Below are 22,659 nucleotides of genomic sequence, written 5' to 3'. Positions count from 1 at the left end.
TTGAAGAACAGAAGATACTTCATGAATGTAAGACCGGCAGGAAAAATCCGTAACAATAATGGCAGTCTGATTGATTACTACAAGAACAAATAAGCTGTTTGCCCAGGAGCCATCAAGGCAAGTGGTCAGGACCCCTCAGAGCAAACCCCCTTCCAAGGCTGAGACTCAAGAGGAATACATGAGCAGGCATGCGGTCTGACTGGTGACCACGTTGGTCACCAATAAGGGAAGAGGGGGAAAAACAGCAATGAAGTTGTGAGCTAAGCCCAACCCCATTCAATAGACCCCCGTGAACCCGGGTGGAGATCTGGATGGCCAGCAGTATGGCAAGACCCGGGGACTCCTGGTCCCAGAGGCAATGACATGGCCACAGAGTACTAGAGTGGAGAGTGAAGCAGCATCCAGCTGATACGAAGTGAGGGGAGATGCACAAGAACAGCCCATACTTGCAGACAGTACCCACCTGACCTGGCTTCAAAGGCTGGAAGATCAGAACTCGACTAGAAGAAGAAATAAGAGGGGGAGAAAATAGTAACCCACTACAATTTGATGAACTTTACCTATACTTATGGATGTAGTAACTCAAAAAAGGGAACAACTCTTTACATCAAGGATCACTCCCACCCCTTCGGTACACAGGGTTTACAGGGATGGGCAACATAGACATTGGCTACCCAAAATTGGGGGCCTATAAAGGCAAGAAATGACAGGCCTACAAGCTTTCATGAGGGAGCCTAGTTCCAGATGGTGCAGGGGAAGATAGAATCACCACTGAATGATTTCCAATCTGTTGTGACCGAGCTGGCGAAAGAAAATGGGGTAAGACTCTTGTGGTACAATAGTGAATAATTGCCAACAGGTCTGACTGTGAGGCTAGGGAATATAGAGGCAGATGCTTTTTGACAAAAGGAGGAGAGTGATTGATTTTGCAACCCAGGAGCAGAGGTCCCTGGGACCATCAAGTGAAAAGAACGGAGAGCGGGACCCTACCCAGAGAGGCAGTGATGCCAGGGATGGAGACAGAGATGACGTGGACAGATGGAGCAGCTGGGGACACTGGACTCAGGGAGGGAGAAGAGCTGTGTGCTGGTGGCTGGGGTTGGGGGCGGGTCTGTGTGGTGTACCCTTTGGGGTTATATGATGATGCATGGAGGGAGGGGATTGTAATCATTGCAATGAAACGAAATACAATAGGATGAATGTAAAGTTGGTGTTCTCCCATGTAAACCTCACAATAAAAACTTGAAAAAAAAAAGTTCATTAGAATACATTCTACAGCCAGAGTACATATAGTTTTTGACTCACCCTCGTAGTATAGTGTAGCAAAGTACTTTGAGAGACTTGTACCAAGGACTTCAAAAAGTTCATGGAAAACATTCCATTATTGTTCTATTCCATTTTTCCATAAAACTCTTTGAAGCCTCCTTGTATGTTTAATCTTTTTGTTTGCTTATTGCTTTTAAGGCTTTGAAAATTTTAAGCCCCCAATTTATGTATGTTCATGTGTGGCCAAAGACAAATGTTATTCCTCTACACATGGGATATTTTGAGAACATCCAAATGTACCACAGAAAGACTGATGTATGTGTTCAATAGCATCTTTAGCTATGAGTCTAGAGCCATTATATGCCAAATCAAACATATTTAATAATAATGATAATGACAAGAGTTGTTGTTAAGTGCCGTCGAGTCGATTCCGACCCATAGCGACACTGTATAGGGTTTTCAAGGAGCAGCTGGTGAGCTTGAACTGCCAATCTTGCAGTTCAAACAGCTTTGCAGTCTGGCGCACTAGCCCACAGCACCATTTATTGATTACTTACTGGGTTTTGATAGCATTCTAAATATTTCATGCTGTTGTTGTTAAGTACCAACAAGTCAATTCCCACCCATAGCAACCCTGTATAGGATTTCCAAGGAGTAACTGGTGAGCTTGAACCACCGACCTTCCAGTTTAAACCAACTTTGCAGTCCAGCTCTTTAACTCACTTATATATGATATATTGGAGTCCTAGTGTGGGTCTCCAGGATAATGCACTGGACCACAAGGTTGATTTGAATGGCAAGGTCGGCAGGTCAAACCCACTAATCACTCCTCAGAAACCCTATACAGGGTCACTATGAGTCAGAATCGACTCGACAGCACTTAACAACAACAACATAGGGTATATTTGAATATTCCACTGAATAATAGTGATTCATTGTTGTGAATTAATTAAGGGTGCACACCTTAATCCATTAAAGTTGTTATGTATTTTTCTGCCTATTTAAATTTATGTTAATAAAATTAGAAAATCATTTCCTCAGGTACCACTAAACAACACAGATAGTTTTGTTTTCTTACTTTTTATTTTGAATTGAATGAAGATTTATAGACAAGATCATCAGTTTTACATGCAACAAATCATACACTTTGTTTCAGACGTAGGACATTTTTATCATCATAGAAAATCTTGTTAGACAGCAATGATGTAAGTTATATGGGATTATCACTGTTTCACTAAAAGTTTGAGGCAGTTCAATTCCATATTATGTCTTTTCTCAGTAATTGCCTTACCCTTCCAGAAAACTTGTCTTCTCTATTTCTTTAAAAACCACAAATATGATGCTACTTTCAACCAAACCCAATTAATCTGATCCAATTCATCTTTAACTCTTCCCACATGATTTGACCCTCATTGCTTCCATTACTGGTTAGTCCCGGTGGCACCGTGGATAAAGCATAGAGCTGGTAACAAAAAAGGTCAGCAGTCCAAACCTACCAGCTGCTCCATGGGATAAAGATGAGGCAGTCTACTCCCATAAAGACCGACAGCCTTGGAAATCCTATTGAGTAATTCTGCTCTTTGAGTGAGAACCCGCTTGATGGCAATGAGTTTGGTTTTGGGTCTCCATTTTTAATGCCTTCTCTGTCTTCTGAAACATATATTGATGTCTGGACAAATTCCCTAACATACTTAATGTTTCTTAAAAATCGATCCTTGTTCTTCCTTTGTTCAGTGAAAGCCCTTTATTCCCTCCACTCTTGTGCCTTTCATCTTTTTTTAAAGGTTTCAAGATCCATGTTGTATGCAGCACTGTATGAACTGAAAATTGATTCAGCGACACACAACAGTCTCAACACATTTCTAACATTTTCCCCCTACTCAGTTTTAACTTTCCCATAAACTGAAGTGTCCACAACATCTCAAATTCCAAAACTGCTCTCTCTGACCTTTTTTCTCTTTCCCCGCTTCCTATCCTGGTTAAATCTAGTTACCCCTTTCTGAGTTCTCCTGTCTCCTCTTGTATCTCATTGTATTTGTTGCCTTCAAGCTGGCCTGCTTACCTTCCTTTTTAAGTAGGGATCCAAATTAAATTCTTAATAATCATGCCACCATAGCTGCTATTCCATCTACATTTTTTTACTCTCTGAATGGTAACCTTGTCCACTATTGTGCCCTGCCAGAAGACTGAATGCCATCATTTCTCTCAGTCCCAACTTCTAATTAGTCACAAAATACAAATCTTCTGATTTTTTATTGAATTCTTCCCTCACTGTTACACTTTAGTTTGCTGTTGTTGTTGTGGCATTTTCTGCTATAGGATTTTTTTAAATTGTGATGAAAACATGCACCACAAAACCTCATCCAGTTCAATTCTTCCTATATGTATAATTACATGACATTGATTATATTCTCCATGCTGTGCAACCATTATTTCTATCCTTTCTAAATTATTCCACTACCACTAGCATAAGCTCAGTGTTCCCTAAGCAAGAACTTATTGCTAACCTCCCTCCTACCCCTGGCAACCATTAATAGTCTTTTGTTTCTACATATTTACTTGTTTCATTTAAGTAAGATCATACAGTATTTTTCATTCTGCAATTTACTTATATTTCTCTCAGCACAATGTTTTCAAGATCCATTTATATTGTGGCATGCATCAGGACTTCACCTCTCTTGATAAAAGGGGCATAATATTTAATTGTATGTATATGCCCCATTTTGTTTTTCCATTCATCTGTTAATGAACAAATGTTACCACATTTTGACTATTGGTGAATAGTGCTGCCGTGAACGTTGGTGGACAGCTTTCTGTCTCTGCTTCTTATGAATGTGGTTGCTTTTGCTCTTAAGTGCTGTCGAGTCAGTTCCAACCTATAGCAACCCTATATAAGTATCGTAAGCTATACCTGAGGGACGGCTAGTAAGCTTGAGCTGCCGACCTTGCAGCTCAAACCAACCTTGCAGCCCAGTGCATTAAACCATAGCGCAATACCAGGACTCTATATATACCTGGAATTGGGATTGCTGGGTCATATGGTAGTTCTTAATGGAGTGCTGATATAGATAGTGCTGTAGGGTAAGAAGCAACCTCAAAGTCGGTTTGACCTGAAAGGCCAATGATTCAAACTCACCAACTACTCCTTGGAAACCCTATACAGGGTCATCATGAGTTGGAACCTACTGAACGGCACTTAACAGCAACGACAAATAAACCCTGGTAGTGTAATGGTTAAGCATTCTACTGTTAACAGAAACATTTGCAGTTTGAACCTACCAGTTGTTTGGTGAGAAAAAAAGAACTGGCTATCTGCTCTTGTAAAAATTGTTGATGTTGTTAACTGTCATTGATTCAGTTCCAACTCATAGCTACCCTGTGTAGGGTTTCCAAAGAGCAGCTGGTGAGTTTGAACCACCAACCTTGTGGTTCAAACTGACCTTGAGGTCCATTGCTTTTTCTACAGTACCACACCAGGACTCCTAGATTACCACCTACCCCAGAACATTATGGTTTTAGTTCTCACATTTAGGTCTTTGATCCATTTTGAATTCATTTTTATGTATTGTATGAGAAATGGACTTGATTCATTTTTTGTGTGTTTTAATTTTCTGGCACCATTTACTGAAACTGTGGCCTTTCTCAGGCAATGATAATCTCCTAACAGGTCCCCCTTCCTTCAGTCCATTCTGTGCCCTGAAGCTAGAGTGATCCTGCAGGAAGGTAATTTGATCGCTTGCCTCTCCAACATCAAATCCTCCAGTGATTCTTTGTTTTCAGAACTCCAAACTTCTTAACATGCTTATGAGGTTTGTCATACTTTGGTTTCCTTTACCCCTCCAGTGTCATTTCTTATTACTCTTCTTGGGCATTCCAATCTCCACCAGATTAAGTCACCTTCAGCTTGGAAAGGCAGCAGTAGTTGACCACAGGCTTATTAAAGTTAGTCTCAGACCTATGCTTAATCCCAGTGTTCACTAGCTGTGTGACCTTGGACAAGTTATTTAACTACTCTGTGCATCAGTTTTTCCTTATTTGTAAAATGTAGATAATATCTGCCTTATAGGCTTATTAAGGAAGACTGACACAGTTCTATAATAAAAGGTAGTTGTGCTAATAGTCATTGATCCTCTTAATTATGCTGCGGTGTCCTGGTGTGCTTTTGTGGGTTAATACGCTGGACTGCAAAGTTGTTAGGAACCACAAAGTCGGTGGTTCAAGCTCACCAGCCGCTCCTCAGAAACCCTATACAGGGTCACTAGGGGTCAGAACTGACTTGATGGCACCAAACAACACCGCAACAATTATGCTGTATTGTACTATTTCCAACCTCTGGTTCTTTGTGTATGCCACGAAATTTCTGCTCTATTCCAAGGCCTGGGCATTTCTATATCCTTCAGGTTTGCTGACATGTTGCTTTCTCTAGAAAACCTCTCATCACCCATGTCTACATTTGACATACCTCTTATGCACCTTTATTTATTCATTTTTTGTGTGTGCCTGTATTGTAAGGTTTCCTAACTTTGGCACTAGTGACCTTTGGTGAAGCATTATTTTTGTTGTTGTTTTGCAGGCTGTCCTATGCATTACAGAATGTTTTACAACTTCCTTAGCCTCTACCTTCTAGATGCCAGTAGCACCTCTGCTCAAAGTGCGATAACCAAATGTGTCTCCAGACTTTTCCACATGTCCCCTGTTTGACATAAATCACCTCCAGCTGAGTACCACTCATCATTACAGCATTTATCAAAATGTAGTATTATTCGTTATTTGTTGTTGTTGTTGTTAAGTGCCATAGAGTTAATTCCGACTCAGAGCAACCCAGTATCAGGGTATCCTTTAAAGTTTCTGATAGTAAAGAACTTAACTGTCTGGTTCAAAGTTAAATCCTTAGAATCCTGTATAGTCCCTGACACGTAATAGGTACTCAGTAACTGCCTACTAACTAAGGATATTTCAACTCTGCTACTATTAACACTCTCTAACGTGTTTTCCCTTATTTTTTGTTTGCCTGCTTAGCCCAGGCCCAGTGTAAATTAAACCAAATCACACATATTTTTTCTATTGCTACCTTTAGCCTAGCAAGCATTACTGAAGAAATTGATTGAAACAAACCACTGAATGAATTCTCAAAATTTTTTCTTTCCTTGAATGTGTCTTCTACTCTTTTTTCCCTTCTTAATTATCTGACCCTCTATTTCTCATTATGAGTCTTTGTTCTTAAGTTTCTGAGATCTCCTACTTCTAGGCCTTCAAAGACTCTGGGACCTTTCTCATCATGTCTTCCTTGCATTTTCAGTCCCTCCTTCCTTACTGGTTTCCCGCCCCCCCCCCCCCCCCCACACATTCTACCTACCACTGCTATTCTTGTTTAAATAAACAAAATGCAGTCCTGTGTGAGCATCTTCCATTCAGTTTACTACCTTCTCTTCATCAATTCACTGGTAGACCTTTCAAACTCTTTTCTATCCTTGCAGTTTCCCATTTACTTCTCAACACATTGCAGTGGTGCTACTAAATTGCTTTTTATTGGTCGTCAATCATTTACTGAGTACCAAACCCAGTGACCTCAGCTCAGTCATCACTAGCCTCAAAGTCTACAGTATGGAAGCCCTTAACTGTACTGTCACAGAATTCTCTTTCCTTTGATTTCTGTGATGTTTTGTTCTACTGTATCCTCCCTGATCTACTCTTAAGTTTCTTTCAACTCATTCTTCATAAGTCTTAAAATATAGATATTCCATAGCCCTCCCCTCATGTTACCTTGACTTACAATGGTCTACATCTCTTTTTAAGTCCTAGTGTGGCACTGTGGGTAAACACTGGACTACTAACCTCAAAGTCAGCAGTTCAAACCCACCAGTCACTTCTTGGAAACACTATACAGGAGTGCTGTGAGTCGGAACCAATTTGACAGCACTTTAAAACAACAACAACGTATCTCCTTTCATGATTAAACCTTTCCATTCATTTGAGTTTCTTCTGACTCATAGTGGCCCTGTATAGAGTTTCTGAGAAACAGCTGGTGGGTTTGAACAACTGACTTTGTGGATAACAGTCCCATGCTTATTTTACAGCACCACACCAGGACCCAAAGATGTTAGTAGAATTCTTCAATTCCATCATCACTGGCTTTAGTGGTTGGTACATAGATGTGAATAACAATGATAGTAACTGGTCTTCCTTATAAATCTTATCACAAGAAGCATTGTACTTCAAGATAGATCTTGACATGCTCTTTTGACAAAGCATATGATGCCATTCCTTTTCAATTTGTCCTTCCTGGCATTGTAAATCATGATTGTCCAATTCAAAATGGCCAATACCAGTCTATTTCAGCTCACCAATTCTAGGATCTTGATCTTTACACATTCCATTTCCTTTTTTGACAACTTCCAATTTCCCTAGATTCATATTTCATACAATCCATATTCTGATCGTTAATGGATGTCTGCAACTGTTTCTTCTCATTTTGAAATGTATCCCATCAGCAAAGGAAGACCCTGCGAGCTTTGCTCCATCACATCATTAAGATCAACTCTACTTTGAAGATGCACCTCCTCACAGTTGCCTTCCAGCTAGAGCAGCTTCTCTTCCAGCTGTATGCCTGACAATATTCTGCTGCTATTCGTTAGATTTTGAGTTGCTGTCCATTAAGAATTGGTCTGCCTCTCCTTCCTTCTAGTGTTTCTTAGTCTGGAATCTTCACTGAAACATGTTCACCATGGGTGACCCTGCTGGTATTTAAATCACCAGTGACATGGTTTCCAGCACACAGCAGCACACAAGCCACCACAGTATGGCAAACTGACAGACAAATGTTGGATCTTTCACTATACTCTTTCTTTCTTTTTGGAACTTTGTGAATTGAGTCAAAGTTTAAAGAGAGCAGATCATCAATTTTACAGTCAACAAAATCATACACTTTGTTCCATCTCAATGATTGCTATCCCTTCCATGTAACAACAGCTATCCCATTTCTTACCAGTGGTTCATATTTCTATTCCACTCTCCTTCCCAAACCTTTGGATTTTGACCTTAGGTATTATGTTGCCCTCCTGATCTTGAATGGTTGATCATTCTATGGTGAGCATGCCTTACTAGTGTTGTCCCCTCTATATACCTATCTACTGCATGGCTGAAAATTGAGCCATGAAAGTGAGTTCCATTCCAGACCTGAAGGGTGACTGGGGGTCATTGTCTCAGGTTCCTCCAGACTCTTTTTGACCAGTAAGCCCAGTTCCCTTTATCATTTTGAGTTTTGTTTCCACATTTTCTGCCACACTTTTGATGACTTTCTAATGTGGTCCCTTTCAGAGCAGTTGGTAGTGGTAGCCAGGCGCCATCTAGTTCTTTTGGTCTCAGAGTTGTGGAGACTGACGTTCACATGTTCCATTAGTCCATTGGACTAGTTAATTCCAAGCATCTTCAATTTTCATCCACCAAAGTAGGACATTGTTTTTATGGACTATGTTATGCCAACTGATCATGGTGTCCCCTAAGACTCTGGTCCTGAGTCTCCAGGCCCAGCAACTCATTGCTTCAAGGTGTTTGGTAATGTCTTAAAAGTTTTCTTCATTTTGTTCTCTGTATGTTCCACCACATTCATAAGTGTGTCACTGTATTCTTTCCTATAACTTATGCAGTGTCCAGAACATAACGTATCATTGGCCATTTCTTGAAAATTTTGTGCTGTGCTTTCCTCTATATTCACAGACACACTCATCTGTGGAATATTGATTCAACTTGTGAGTCTCAGTGAAGATGGCTATCCTCCCTGTAGCCTTCCCCAGCTGCTTCATGTTTAAATATAAGCCTCTCTGCCTCTTCCATATTCCTTTGATTGTTGTGTTTGTTTTCAGTGACTGCTTTCTTCAACAAAAGGTAGTAAGTCCTTAACGTTAGGGATATCTATCATTGTATTCTTCACTTGGTCTTTTGCATATTAATTGCACAACAAATGCTTGCTAAATTAAACTGAATTATTAGTTTTAAATGTTAATTAAAATTTTTCAATTATTCCTTTTTAAAATTTGACATTTAAGAACTAAAGAGGATTTTGTGTATTATAAATCTACAGCATTTTCCACTGAATTAATAATAGTGAATGAATGGAATGATTACTAAATATTTTGCAAAGTGTAATTGAGATCAAATAGTCTTTATAATGAAGGTATGCTAAAACATATTAGGAAGTTTGCTTTCTTAGAATATAAAAAAAGGTCAGAAGGCAGAGAGATATTTAATTTTAAAAAGCAGCTACTTTATTACTGAGCTATGAAATGGTAAGTACTTTGTTCTTATAGTTCCTTGATATGTGTTGCCATCTAGTGTTCTATTTGTATATTATATCCTAAATAAATAGAAGGAATTACTTTATATTACATGCAGTATTTACATTTATGAAGTCAGCGTAATGAACTAGACTGCAAAGTCAGTGTGAAGTGCAAGGTTAGCAATTCAAGCTCTCCAGTCACTCCTCGGAAACCCTTTATAGGGTTGCTATGAACTGCAACTGACTCGAAGGCACTTAAAACAACATTTAAACTTAGAGAGAAACTTTGGTGATGCTGTAGGATAAACACTGGAACGTTAAGCTCAAGGTTGGCAGTTCAACCCCACAGGAAAAACATGAGTTTTTTTTGCTTCCTTAAAGATTTACAGCCTTGGAAGCCCTATATAGGTTCACTTTTTGAGTCACATTTGACTGAATGTCAGTAGGTTATTTACATTTATACTGGAGGTGAAAAAAACTTAAATTTTTATAAGAAAATAATATAGGACATGACAAAAATTATAATGTTATGCTTAGAAATTTCTCTGGAAGTTGATCATTTCAAGAAATCTGAGATTTAATTGTGAAGTGCTAAACTGCTAACTACATCAGTTACTGTGGTGGTGGTGGTGGTGATGATGATGTGCTGTGGAGTCAGTTCTGATTCATAGTGACCCTGCATAGGGTTTCCGAGGCTGTAAATCTTTATGGGAGGAAACAGAAAGCCTCATCTTTCTCCCACAGAGTGGCTGGTAGTTTCAAACTACTGACCTTGAGGTTAGCAGCCCGACTTGTAACCACTATGCTAGTTGTTGTTGTTGTGAAGTGCCATCGAGTTGAATACGACACATTGTGACCCTTTTTAGGGTTTGAGAGGAAAAGCTGGTGAGCTTGAACTGCCTACCTTGCGGTTTAAACAGCTTTGTAGTCTGACGCATTAACCCACAGCGCCACACCAGGGTATAAATTATTTTTAAATGATTTCTTTATAAGAATATTTGTCACATATTATTAGAATGATATTCTTTATCTTGGTGTGAAATTATACATACCTCTTAAGGTAAGAGATTCCACCTAAATCCTAGCGTACTAGCAGACTCAAAAAAATGAAGAGTAGTACTCTACTCTGGAGATTGTAATGCTGTTGTTTAGTGCCATCGAGTCGGTTTCAACACATAGCGACCCTGCATAGGGTTTTCAAGGAACGACTAGTGAGCTTGAACCGCTGACCTTGCAGTTCAAATGGCTTTGCAGTCTGGCGCATTAACCCACAGTGCCACACCAAGAGATTGTAATGGAGAATGCTAGTTAACAGGTGAACTTTCTAAATTCCAGAACACCCTAGAAAAATAACACCTCATAATTTTAAGACATCCCTTCAATAAATAATGTTTTCCATACCAGCAGACACTGTATGGTCGTTGTTATTAAGTGCTGTTGAAAAGGTTCCAGGTACAGTGGGTGAATGCCCTGGACTGCAAAATTTTTTGAACTACAAGGTAGGTGGTTCAAACTCACCACCTGCTCCTAGGAAACCCTATGAAGTGTCGCTATGGATTGAAAACATGACTTGACAACACTTAACAACAACCACAACATATAACAGCTGGTGTATTTGAACCACCACCTTGTGGTTCAAACCAGGCTTGCGATCCAGTGCTTATCCTAGAATTGCTTATCCCACAGCACCAAATCTAAAAGAATGGGGTAAAAACAGGATATATCTAAGTTCCTAATTGATTATTAAAAGGAAAAGAGTCTGTCTTTTGAAATTGAAGGAGTTAATTTTCCCCAGCATCTCCTCTCCTTTCATTATACTTCAGTGTTGCTTAGAGGTATAAACCATTGCACTGTTTTAAATAGGATTTCATTTATTTAAATTTTTCCATTTAGTCTTGTTTCACTTGGAGAATTTATATGCCATGGGAGCAGAATACATTGCTTTTCTGAAGCCCCTGTTTGGGTTACAAATAGACAGTGAAATATCTAGTTTTATCTATTTAGGCAAATAGATAGTCATTAGGACCCGTTTGTATATTCTGACTAATTGTACCATGTTTCAACAATCACTGAAGTCAGCCAGAAAAAGTTATATATTTTTTTGAAGCAGGAATTCTTTTCCTTTCATCTTCAAAATACTAATTTGATAACTAACCTTGCCCCTACTATAATAATATACAAATCTTCACAACATCATAAATGGAGAAAATCTTGACGTGTCAAGGAGTTCATTTTACTTGGACATTTACCTACAATCAGTGTCCCTTGAAACAGCAGCCAAGAAAGAAAATGGCATGTTACATTGGGCAAATTTGCTGCAAAAGATCTCCTAAATTGCTAAAAAGTAAAGGTGTCACATTGAGGACTAAGGTGTACCTGACCCAGTCCTTGAGACTGTCATCACCTCATATGCATGTAAAAGCTGGACAACAAATAAGGAAAATTGAAGAAGAATTGATACCTTTTAATTAACGGTAAAGAGTATTGTGTATACCATGGACTGTCGGAAGCAGGAACAAATCTGCCTTGAAAGACGTATAGCCAGAATACTTCTTAGAAATGACGATGATGAGACTTTGCTACACATACTTTGGACATATTATCACAAAGGAACAGTTTCTAGGAAGGACGTTATTGTTAAAGTAGAGGATCAGCAATAAAGAGGAAGAGCCTCAAATAACGAATCGGCACAGTGGATGCAATAATGGACTCAAACGTAGGAAAAATTGTCTAAGGCTGGTACAGGCCCAGGCAGTGTTTTGTTCTGTTGTACATAAAGTTGATATTGTTGGAACCAATAGGAAAGCACCTCAGAGCAACAACAATGTTTGCACAAATTTACTATTGTATAACTTTTTCTCAACCATGAAAATATTGATTCAAGTAGGTGGGAAGCTATATATTACAGTGGTTAATATCGCTGATTCTGGTGTGAAACTACATTGCATAGGATAAATCTGCTACAAAAGATCTCTTTATATTATTAAAAAAGCAAAGATGTCACTTTGAGGACTAAGGTGTGCCTTACCCAAGACACGTTTGCTGTGAGCCAGAACTGACTCCATGACACTTAACAACCCTGGTGCATACCTTTCCTGATTTGAAATTATTCAGTGTTCCCTTGTTCGGTTCAAACTGTTCTATTCAGATTGCCTCTTTCTATGTACAGGTTCTTCATGAGCAAAATGAATTGTTATTGAATTCTCATTATTCACAGTGTTGCCCATAGCTTGTCATGATCCTCGCAGTCAAAAGCCTTTGCATAGTCGATATAACACAGGTAAACATCTTTCATGTATTCTTTGGCTTTTAGCCAAGATTCATTTCAAATCAGCAATGATATTCCCTATTCTACATCCTCATCCTCATCTGAGCTGAGTCTCTGGCACTTCCCTGTCAATATATAGCTGCAGCCATTTTTTATTTAATCTTTAGCAGAATTATACTTGAATGTGGTATTAATGGTATTGTCCCATGATTCCTGCATTTGGTTGAGTCATGTCTCTTTGGAATGGGCACAAATATAAATCTCTTCCAATCAGTTAGCTGTCTTCCAAATTTCTTGCAATATGTAAGTGAGCTCTTCCAGTGCTGCATCAGTTTGTATGAGATTTCAATTTGTATTCTATCAATTCCTGGAGCCTTGTTCTTTGTCAATGTCTTCAATGCACCTTGGACTTCTTCTTTCAGTACCATTGGCTCTTGATTATATGCTACCTCTTGAACATCAACCATTTGTTTTTTAGTATAATGCCTTTGTTTTCTTTGTATCTTATTTGATGCTTTCTGCATCATTCTATATTTTGCAGAAAGAATTTTTGAGTATTGCAAGTCAATGCTTAAATTCTTTCCTCAGTTCTTTCAGCTTGACAGTTGTTGAGCATGTTCTTCCCTTTTGGCTTCCTAATTCAAGATCTTTGCACATTTCATTATGGTATTTGATTTTGTTTTCTCGAGCTGCCCTTTGAAATCTTCTGTAAGGTCTTTTACCTCTCCACTCCAAGTATTACTAATCCTTGTTTAGTTTATTAATTGTTGTAGTTGTTAAGTGCCATCGAGTAGTTCTGTCTCATAGCGACCCTGTATAGGCTTTCCAAGACTGTAAATCTTTGGGAGGCAGAAAGCCTTATCTTTCTCCCACAAAGCAGCTGATGGGTTAGAACTTCTGGCCTTGTGGTTTTCAGTCCAATGCTTGTCCTACATAGCCACCACTTTTCCTCAGTGTAACTAGGCATGTGCATTAAAATCAAAACAAATTAAAACAAATGCTGTTTTATCATTTATAAGTGTTGGTTGCATATCAAGAGAGATAGATGACTAGTTCTTACCTTAATAATTTCTTTCATTGTTTCATTTCTCCTTTCATACTTATTCATTATCACCCATTGGTGCTGGGAAATCATGATATAGAGCAGTTCATCCACAAAATCAAGGTTTCCTCATTGGTTTTATTGAGGAGATTTATAACTTCTTTATTTTTTTATTTTTTATCATATTATCGTGACATTAGACCACTTATTCTGCCAGCATCATTATTCCTTGTTCCTGAGTTGATTGAATTATTTAAATTTAATCATTCATTCCTCTTTATGCTAGCCTGATCCTCAGCTCTTCAGCAGTACCCTCCATTGTACTTGTTCCTAGAAATGCTGGCTCCTATGTTTTTGTTCCATTAAAAGCCTTCTGATGGTTATACTGGCTTATATTCAATAATCAGTTTATCCACTCATACCAGTGATATTATTATATCAGCCAAAGTCATGAACATTTTATTAGGTTATAATAAAACATTTTTCACAAGAACAATTGCATTCAGAAGTACAATAGTCATTAATTCATAATATTTCAAATTTCAAGGGCTTAAAAAAATAGAAGAATTATACCTTTTACATTTCTCTTAAAATAGAATTAAAATTTTTCTTTTCCAGGCATATTCAGCTAGAATTGGAACTAATTTCCTAGGAGAATAATTTTAATCATATTGTTTGTTCTTGACTTAATCTGACACAATTAAATTTTGCCTTCATACTTTATGCCTAGGAGAATAGAAACTCTCCAGAACAGTGTGAAAGAAATTGGAGTTTAATGCTTTCCAGATGAAGAAAGAAAAATTCGTATCCTGTATATATTTTGTCTATATTTATTTTGGCTTTCACCACTGGGAAGCATATCCATATATAAAATTCAAATTTGTTTCCCAAGACCATTTTCATCTACATTAACAGTGAATAAACTATCAAAGTTATAATCAAACAATATACAAGTTGTATGAGTCTTGGGTGTCTTTCTACTAACTCAGGGGAAATTGAGTTTTGGGGATTGATAAGGCAAATAACAGTCACTGTAGAATGACTCAGATACTCTATGTTATGCATCTTAATTTTATTGAGATTTTGAAGTTATATTTTACTCTGGAATATTATGTGTTAAGATGTCAAGAAGATGGCCAAGAGGAAGTTACAGAGGTTTTAGGTATGGGAAGTCAGAAAGGGAAATTTAGGTTTAAGGTAAATTATGGAATTTTAATTTACCAGAAATGAAAAGTATTGTTTCTCATTATATTAAACTAGGGTAGTTAATGTAGTTTTGAGTCTTTCCTTACTTTAACTTTTGGTTGTTACCTAATTTTCACATTAGTTACGTGTGTGAGTGAAATACACTGATTCTTCTCTTAGCTCTCTTTAAGAAGATTTAATCATTATATAATGTCAAACAGTGGTGGTGGTGGTGATGTGCATTGGAATCTGTACAGGATTTCTGAGGCTCAAAACCTTTACGGGAGCAGAAAGCCTCATCTTTCTCCCATGGAACAGCTGATAGTTTTGAACTGCTGACCTTGCAGTTTGCAGCCCGATTCGTAACCACTACACTACTAGAGTTCCGTACATATGATGATATTTTTTTTAATGTTTATCATTTAGAGTACTCAAATCGTTTTAAATCATGAGCAAGGATAAGTGTAAGTTTATACATTTATGTATTTCATATACCACAAATGTTGTTCTTCAGTGCCATGGAGTCTGTTCCTGCTGAGATCAACTCTGAACAGGGTTTCTGAGAAGCAAGTGAGTTTGAACTGATAACCTTGCAGTTAGCAGTCTAGTGCTTATCCTTCAGCACCATAACTGGACTCCATAGCACAAGTATGTGTATATAATAAAAAAATTCTAAAACACTTTCTTTCTCATCCCTCTCCTTTCAAAATTATGGCTCTTCTATGGCCCTTAGTAAGATCTAGTACCTGAATTGTCTTAGTTGGTAAGCTAATGTAACCTTTTTGTGGGGAAAAAAATGTAAATAAATACAACATTTGACAGCTGTTTTAGATCAGTAAGTGGGATCGATAAATGTAAGATTGTTGTAATGGATTTTACAATGAATCTTAAGTATTTTAAATAAACGTAAGCTTAACTGTCTCATTCACCCCTTACTTCTTTAAATCCTCTTGTTTTATCCTGGCAGGCTCTGATCCAATGTGAGCAGTTGAAGAATGAGCTGGAGAGGCAGTCAGAGCGACTTGAAAAAGAACTTGTATCTCAGCAAGAGAAAAGGGCCTCTGAGAAGGAGATGATGAAAAAAGAAATAACTAAGGAGAGAGAGGACCTAGAAACAAAGGTACCGAAGGACCCAGTTTGTTACTTACATTGCTTAAGGTACATTTTTGGTGATGGCCTTGATGATTCTGTATGCTGCAGTTCTTGATTGAGCTTTAAGTTTTAAAACTTTAAGCAGTCATTTAAAAAAATAATTTAGACTTCGTAACTATTTTCTATTTTCTGTGCATTTCTCACTAAAACTCTTGTTTTCTGACCTTTTCAAACAAAATAATTAAATTCAATGCTATATAATTATGAACTTGACTTTTGTCTTTCTATTCTGTTTGCTTTTCTTGGTCATGGTTTGGCAGAGGAGAGCAAGTACTCTGTAGATGCCCAAATTTTGTTTCAACCTTGGCTAAATCAGAAAGCTATTATCCTCCATACCTCATCTAAGGATCTCTGCTATCATAGTGGTTATGAGTCAGGTTACTAACCTCAAGGTCAGCAGTTCAAAATTACCACCTGTTCCATGGGAGAAAGATGAGGCTTTGTGCTCCCGTAAAGATTTACAGCCTCAGAAACCCTGTACAGGGTCGCTATGAGTCGGAAACAACTCCATAACACATAACCACCACCACCATCATACCTCATCTACCACTTATAAAGTAAACCTGCAGAACATAACACATTTTTTAAGGATGGAGTCACCAAGAGAAAGTGATTATATACACAGTAGGAAATAGGTTTTTCCCCTCCTATTTCTTTGATTATGAAAGTAATCATATTAATTTTAAGTTATTATGTATATTTTAACAAAGTACACAATGGAAAAATGATAATAACTAAATTAACTGGAAGGGAGAGATTAAAGAGAAAAGGAACAGAGGACTTGGAATGCAGTGTCTGAAAGCAGTAAATTGGGATACAACATTGACTGGAACCTAGCTTTACAAATGCTGACAATAGAGTAAAATTGAGCATGAAGTTATCAAAATAACTGTTATATAAGGTTTTGTTTCTTTTCCCAAGTGAATTCATGAATCTAAGAACTAGAATTCAGACTACCATGGACAAATGCAGGATCAAGAGAGAGAGCTTTGCCAGAACCTTAGTTTATATCATAGATCTAGGTTATACCACTAAGGAAACTCTTCTTTCAACTGATTAGCTACTCACAGTAGATCACAAAATGGGACATGATAACACAGTGTCTGCCAAACCACTGAGAATCACAACCTAACCAAGTTGACATCAACCATCACAACTGTAAACTCTCTTGTCTTCATGTTCTCTTTTAAATTATGCTGTGGTTCAGTCTAATTACCTTCTGTACCCTGGATTAGTAATCGTGGCTAGTGAAAATCCAATGACCTTGTTGATGGCACCCCTGTACACTCATGGTCTTCAGTGTCAAAGGTTTTTAGTGCTTTGTCTACCAGTCCTCCTTTATGCACCTTTCTCCCCTATTCATTCAGTAAATAGTTATTGAACATCTCTTATGTTCCAGGGCCTGGGAATATGGTAGTCACAATACCCATGGAATTCCCTCATGAAGCTTTGAGATTAGAGGGAGAGGTAGATATTGAATAATGCTTCTATAAATGAGTTTTAATTATCATTGTGTTTAATATATGAAGGGATAGTAAAGGCACTGTGAGAATGTTTAGCAAAGGAATCTGACCAAGAGATAATGAAAGAGTTTCCTAAGAAAGGGATTTTAAACATGGGAATTGAAGTGAGGTGAGTAGAAGTTGACAAACGAGATGTTGAAGGAAGTTTCAGGCCCAGGAGAACAACACTCCCAAGAATCTGAAGCTAGACGTATAATACTTCCTAGGAACTTAAAGACTAACTCTAAATGGCTGGAGCATAGGGAGAGACGGACAGAGTAGACGAAGATTCATTTGGAGAAATATGCAGGAGCCAAATCCTGAAGACCTTAAAAGCCATGTTGAGGATTTAAAAGTTTATTTAAAAAGCAATGGGACTCATTGAATGACTTTAAGTTGGGCAGTAACATGATAACATTTATATTTGAGAAAAAAATTATCCTATTGCTAATAGATTGGAGGGGAACCAGGACACATGCTTGAAGATCATGTCAGAGATAATTTTTTTCTTCAGTTCTTTCATTTTAGAAATGCTGAATGTGTTCTTGTCTTTTGATTTTCTAACACCTTTTCTTTACATATTTCATTATAATACTTTGTATTCTTGAGCTGTACTTTGAAATTTTCTATTCAGGTTGATTACGTCACCATTTCTTACTCCTTGTCTTTGCATATTTCATTATAATACTTTGTCTTCTTGAGTTACACTTTGAAATTTTCTATTCAGCTTAATTACTTCACCATTTCTTCCATTCAGTTTCATTGTTTCTTTTGGTCTTCATTTTGGACTTTTTTTCCCCCTGTCTTTTTAATAATCTTTTTTCTGTCCTTCATGTTATGATGTTCTTAGTGTTAGCTCACAATGTACCTGGTCTTGGGTCATGAGTGTTCAGTAGGTCAAAGCTGTCCTTGAGATGGTCTCTAACTTCAGGTAGGATATACCTTAAGTTAAGGTACTCTAGTAGCATAGTGGTTACGAGCTGGGCTGCTAACCTCAAGGTCAGCAGTTCCAAAATACTAGCCATTCTGCAGGAGAAAGTTAAGACTGTCTTCTCCAGTATAGAGTTACAGCCTTGGAAACCCTATGCAGGGTCGCTATAATTCGGAACCAACTCCACAGCATGTCACCACACCACCACCATACTTAAGGTTGTATTTTGGCTCTTATGGACTTGTCTTAATTTTCTTCAGCTTCACTCTGAACTTATATAAGGGCAATTGAAGGTCTGTTCCACATTCAGCCCCTGGTCTTGTTTTGGCTGATGATATTGAGCTTCTCCATTATATATTCCCACAGATGTAGTCCATTTAATTCCTGTGTGTTCCATCTGGTGAGACCCACATGTATAGTCACTGTTTTATGTTGTTAGAAAAAAAGAAGGTATTTGCAATGAAGAGCTGTTGGTCTTGCAAAATTCAATAATGTGATCTCGAGCTTCATTTCTATCACCAAGGCTATGTTTTCCAATTACTGATGCTTTGTCTTTGGTTCTAACTTTGCATTCCAATCACCAATAATTATCAATGCTTCTTGATTGCATCTTTGATCAATTTTAGAAGTTGGTAGAATTCTTCTATTTCTTCTTTGTTGACTTTAGTGGTTGTTGTGTAAATTTGAGTAATAGTTGTATTGACTGATTTTTATTGTAGGTATATAGATATTATCCTATCACATACAGCATTGTAACTCAAGATGGATCTTAAAATATTCTTTTTAACAATGAATGTAACACCATTCCTCTTCCATTTATCATTCTTGGCATAGTAAACTCTATGATTGTCTGATTCACAGTGTCCAATACCAGTCATTGTTGTTGTTGTTGTTAAGTGCCATCGAGTCGGTTCCGACCCATAGCGACCCTGTACAGGGTTTCTGAGGGTGTAAATCTTTATGGGAGTAGAAAGCCTCATCTTTCTCCCGCGGTGCTGCTGGTAGTTTCGAACCGCTGACCTTAAGGTTCGCAGCCCGATTCGTAACCACTACGCTACCAAAGACACAAATGCCTAGGATGTTTGCAGCCATTTCTTCTCATTTTGAGGCATGCGCCATCAGTTAATTGAAGGTCCCAAAAGCTTTGCTCCATCCATGACTTTGCTTTGAGGAGACATCTCTTCCCCATTTGTATTTTGAATGGCTTCCAAATTAAGTGAGTCATCTTCTGGTACTATATCATTTTCTACTGTTATTCATAAGATTTTTTATGACTTATCCCTGAAGCAAATTGCCTAGTCCTTCTTCTTAGTCTGTCTTCATCTGGAAGCTCCAGTGAAACCTGTCCAGCCGTTGACCCTTCTGGTATTTGAAATACCAGTGGGTGGAATAGCTTCACAGAAACACACAAGTCACCACAGTGTGAGAAACCGACAGACCAATGGTAGATCTTGCTGAATGTTGTTGTTAGGTACCATCGAGTCGGTACCAACTCATAGCAATCCTATTCACAACAGAACAAAACAGTGCCCTGTCATGGGCCAACCACACCATCATTGCTATGCCTGAGCCCACTGCTGCTGCCACTGTACCAATCCATCTCATTGGGGGTCTTCCTCTTTTTCCCTGACCCTCCACTTTACAGAACAGGATATCCTTCTCCAGGCACTGGTCCCTCCTGACAATATGTCTGAAGTATGAGAGACAAAGTCTGGCCATCCTGACTTCCAGGGAGCATTCTGGCTGTATTTCTTCCAACACAGGTTGGTTTGTCCATGGTACTAGCTGAATGTTGTTGTTGTTACGTGCCGTAGTGTCAGTTCCGACCCACAGCGACCCCGTACAGGGTTTCCAAGGCTGAAAATCTTTACGGGAGCAGAAAGCCTCATCTTTCTCCTGCAGAGCAGCTGGTAGCTTCGAACTGCTGACCTTAATGTTCGCAGCCCGATTCATAACCACTACGCTACCAGAGCTCAGCCTTCCTTTTTACTTCCTATCAGTAATTCCCCATCAGCATATTTTTACAGAGTACTATTACCATGTAATTTAAGGAGCTCTGGTAGCGTAGTGGTTACGAATTAGGCTGCGAGCCTCAAGGTTAGCAGTTCGAAACTACCAGTGGTTCTGTGGGAGAAAGATGAGGTGGTCTGCTCCCGTAAAGATTTACAGCCTCGGAAACCCTGTGTAGGGTCACTATGAGTCGGAACCGACTCCACGGCACACAACATTACCATGTAATAGTACTCGGTAAAAATATGCTGGTGGGGAATTACTGATACAAAGTAAAAAGGAAGGCTGAAATAATGACTTCATGAGTAAAGGTGGCAACAGAACTATAATGTAAGAGTCTTTAAAATTTGTTTTGCCCACTCTTAACCCTTAATAAATATGAAAGCAAAGAAATACACTCTCACCAGGAAATGGCAAGAGCTTAGAAGTAGTGGATGTAGTGGGAAAAAAGTGGCTTTGGAATAAAAGGATTTAGAATTGCATACAAAATTGACCTTTCTGTGACCTTGAAAAACTTCCCTTAACTTTACTAAATTTCAGAGGAATAAATCATAGACAACAGCTGCTTCAAGGAGCTGATAGTATTAAATGAAATAATGTTTTGAAAATACTTAACATGAATTAAATGAACTAGCAATTATGATGCCTGGCTTAGAGTGGACAGTTAATAAATTGTAGTTTGTGATTATTATCATTCTGACTTTAGAGAATGAAATCAGTAACCTTATTGGAGAGATTTCTTAGATCTTCATATGGTAATAATAGATTTGGATATAAAGCCCAGCTTTTATTTTATTGTATTATATAAGCATGGGGAAATACTTAATTTTCTGAATCTCATTTTTTTCAAATCTAAAACAAGTCCAATGTAATTCTTTTTCCTAGAGGATTAAAGGAGAGAATCAATATCAAACTACTTAGCACAAGAGTTTAGTTTGGTAAGGAAACTGACCAATTAATCATAATATTATAGAGGGCTATGTAATTGGTGCTAGAGCATACAACCCTACTTTCCTAACAGTAAGGAGACTGTTTAAGTTTCTTTCTTCTTTTTGTTTCTCTTCCTTCCTTTTTTTTTTTTTTCTTTTAAATTCCATTTGTCTGGAAATTCAACAAAAACTCTAGGAGAGTAGCTGCCCTCCGCTTAAACAGGTTGAATCATTCCCCCCATGAATAGTACTTTCTGTGAGTTGGTTTGTTGTCTTCAGTCATAGTACTTGGTTGCACTGAGCCACTGAAGTTTGCTAGTTCATTTAGTCATTCATCATATATTTACGGAGCACCTTTTGTGGTCCAGGCCTATTCTCAGCTCCCTTGATAATAGTTCATTGCTAGAATACTTAATTCTTACCTATCTTGTATAGGGAGAACTGCTTCTTACCATGTTCAGAGCTTTAGGGAATGCTACATTTCTAACAGTACAGAAATTTCTATTAAGCTTTCCCAACCTGGGTATCCTTGTCTCTTGTCTGCCCCTGTCAAAGTTTAAAGGACTTATCTGATGTCAGTGCCCTGGACATCCAGCAGTGTTGCAGCTGTGTCTGTGTTACTTCTGTCTCCACAACAGATGTGGATGGAGAAGCGCCTGCCGGGTAATGTTGACTTCCAGATGGTGGGCATGAGGGGAAAGAAGGTATGACAACAGGAGTGGAGACCTCAGGAAGTGGGTGACAGGAGGGAGCAGACAGGTAGTGGGCAGATGAAGGAAGTGATGAGTGGCACAGAGAGGGAATCGTTTGGAAAAGGTAAGTCTTGATATATGTCTTCTAATAGAAAAAGTGACTCAGAATGTACAATTAGAAAAATAAGTGTCTGCATATTTAGACAGTCCCTGGAGAAGGACATTATGCTTGGCAAAGTGGAGGGTTAGAGAAACAGAGGAAGACCCCCAGTGAGATGGATTAGCACAGTGACAGCAGCAGTGGGCTCAAGCATAGCAAAGATTGTGAAGTTGGTGCAGGACCAGGCAGTGTTTTGTTCTGTTATGCATAAGGTCTCATATGCATAACATGTGAGTTAGTACTGACT

The 22,659-nt window shown here is 38.3% G+C and overlaps 1 protein-coding gene across 1 annotated transcript in view; it reads left to right on the top strand.

The window, feature by feature from the left end:
• SDCCAG8 (serologically defined colon cancer antigen 8) overlaps positions 1–22,659 on the top strand; it is a gene marked incomplete at its 3' end in the record, with an annotated part of 318,486 nt that overhangs the window by 117,772 nt on the left and 178,055 nt on the right. Inside the window, exon 10 of the mRNA XM_006871153.1 lies at positions 16,004–16,156. Coding sequence (XP_006871215.1) covers positions 16,004–16,156 — 153 coding nt within the window. The remainder of the gene's footprint in view (positions 1–16,003; positions 16,157–22,659) is intronic.

Source organism: Chrysochloris asiatica, unplaced genomic scaffold (assembly GCF_000296735.1).
Source record: "Chrysochloris asiatica unplaced genomic scaffold, ChrAsi1.0 scaffold00161, whole genome shotgun sequence".
NCBI lineage: Eukaryota > Metazoa > Chordata > Mammalia > Afrosoricida > Chrysochloridae > Chrysochloris > Chrysochloris asiatica.
The sequence above is the reverse complement of the archived record's forward strand: the minus strand, read 5'-3'. Positions and strand labels throughout refer to the sequence as shown.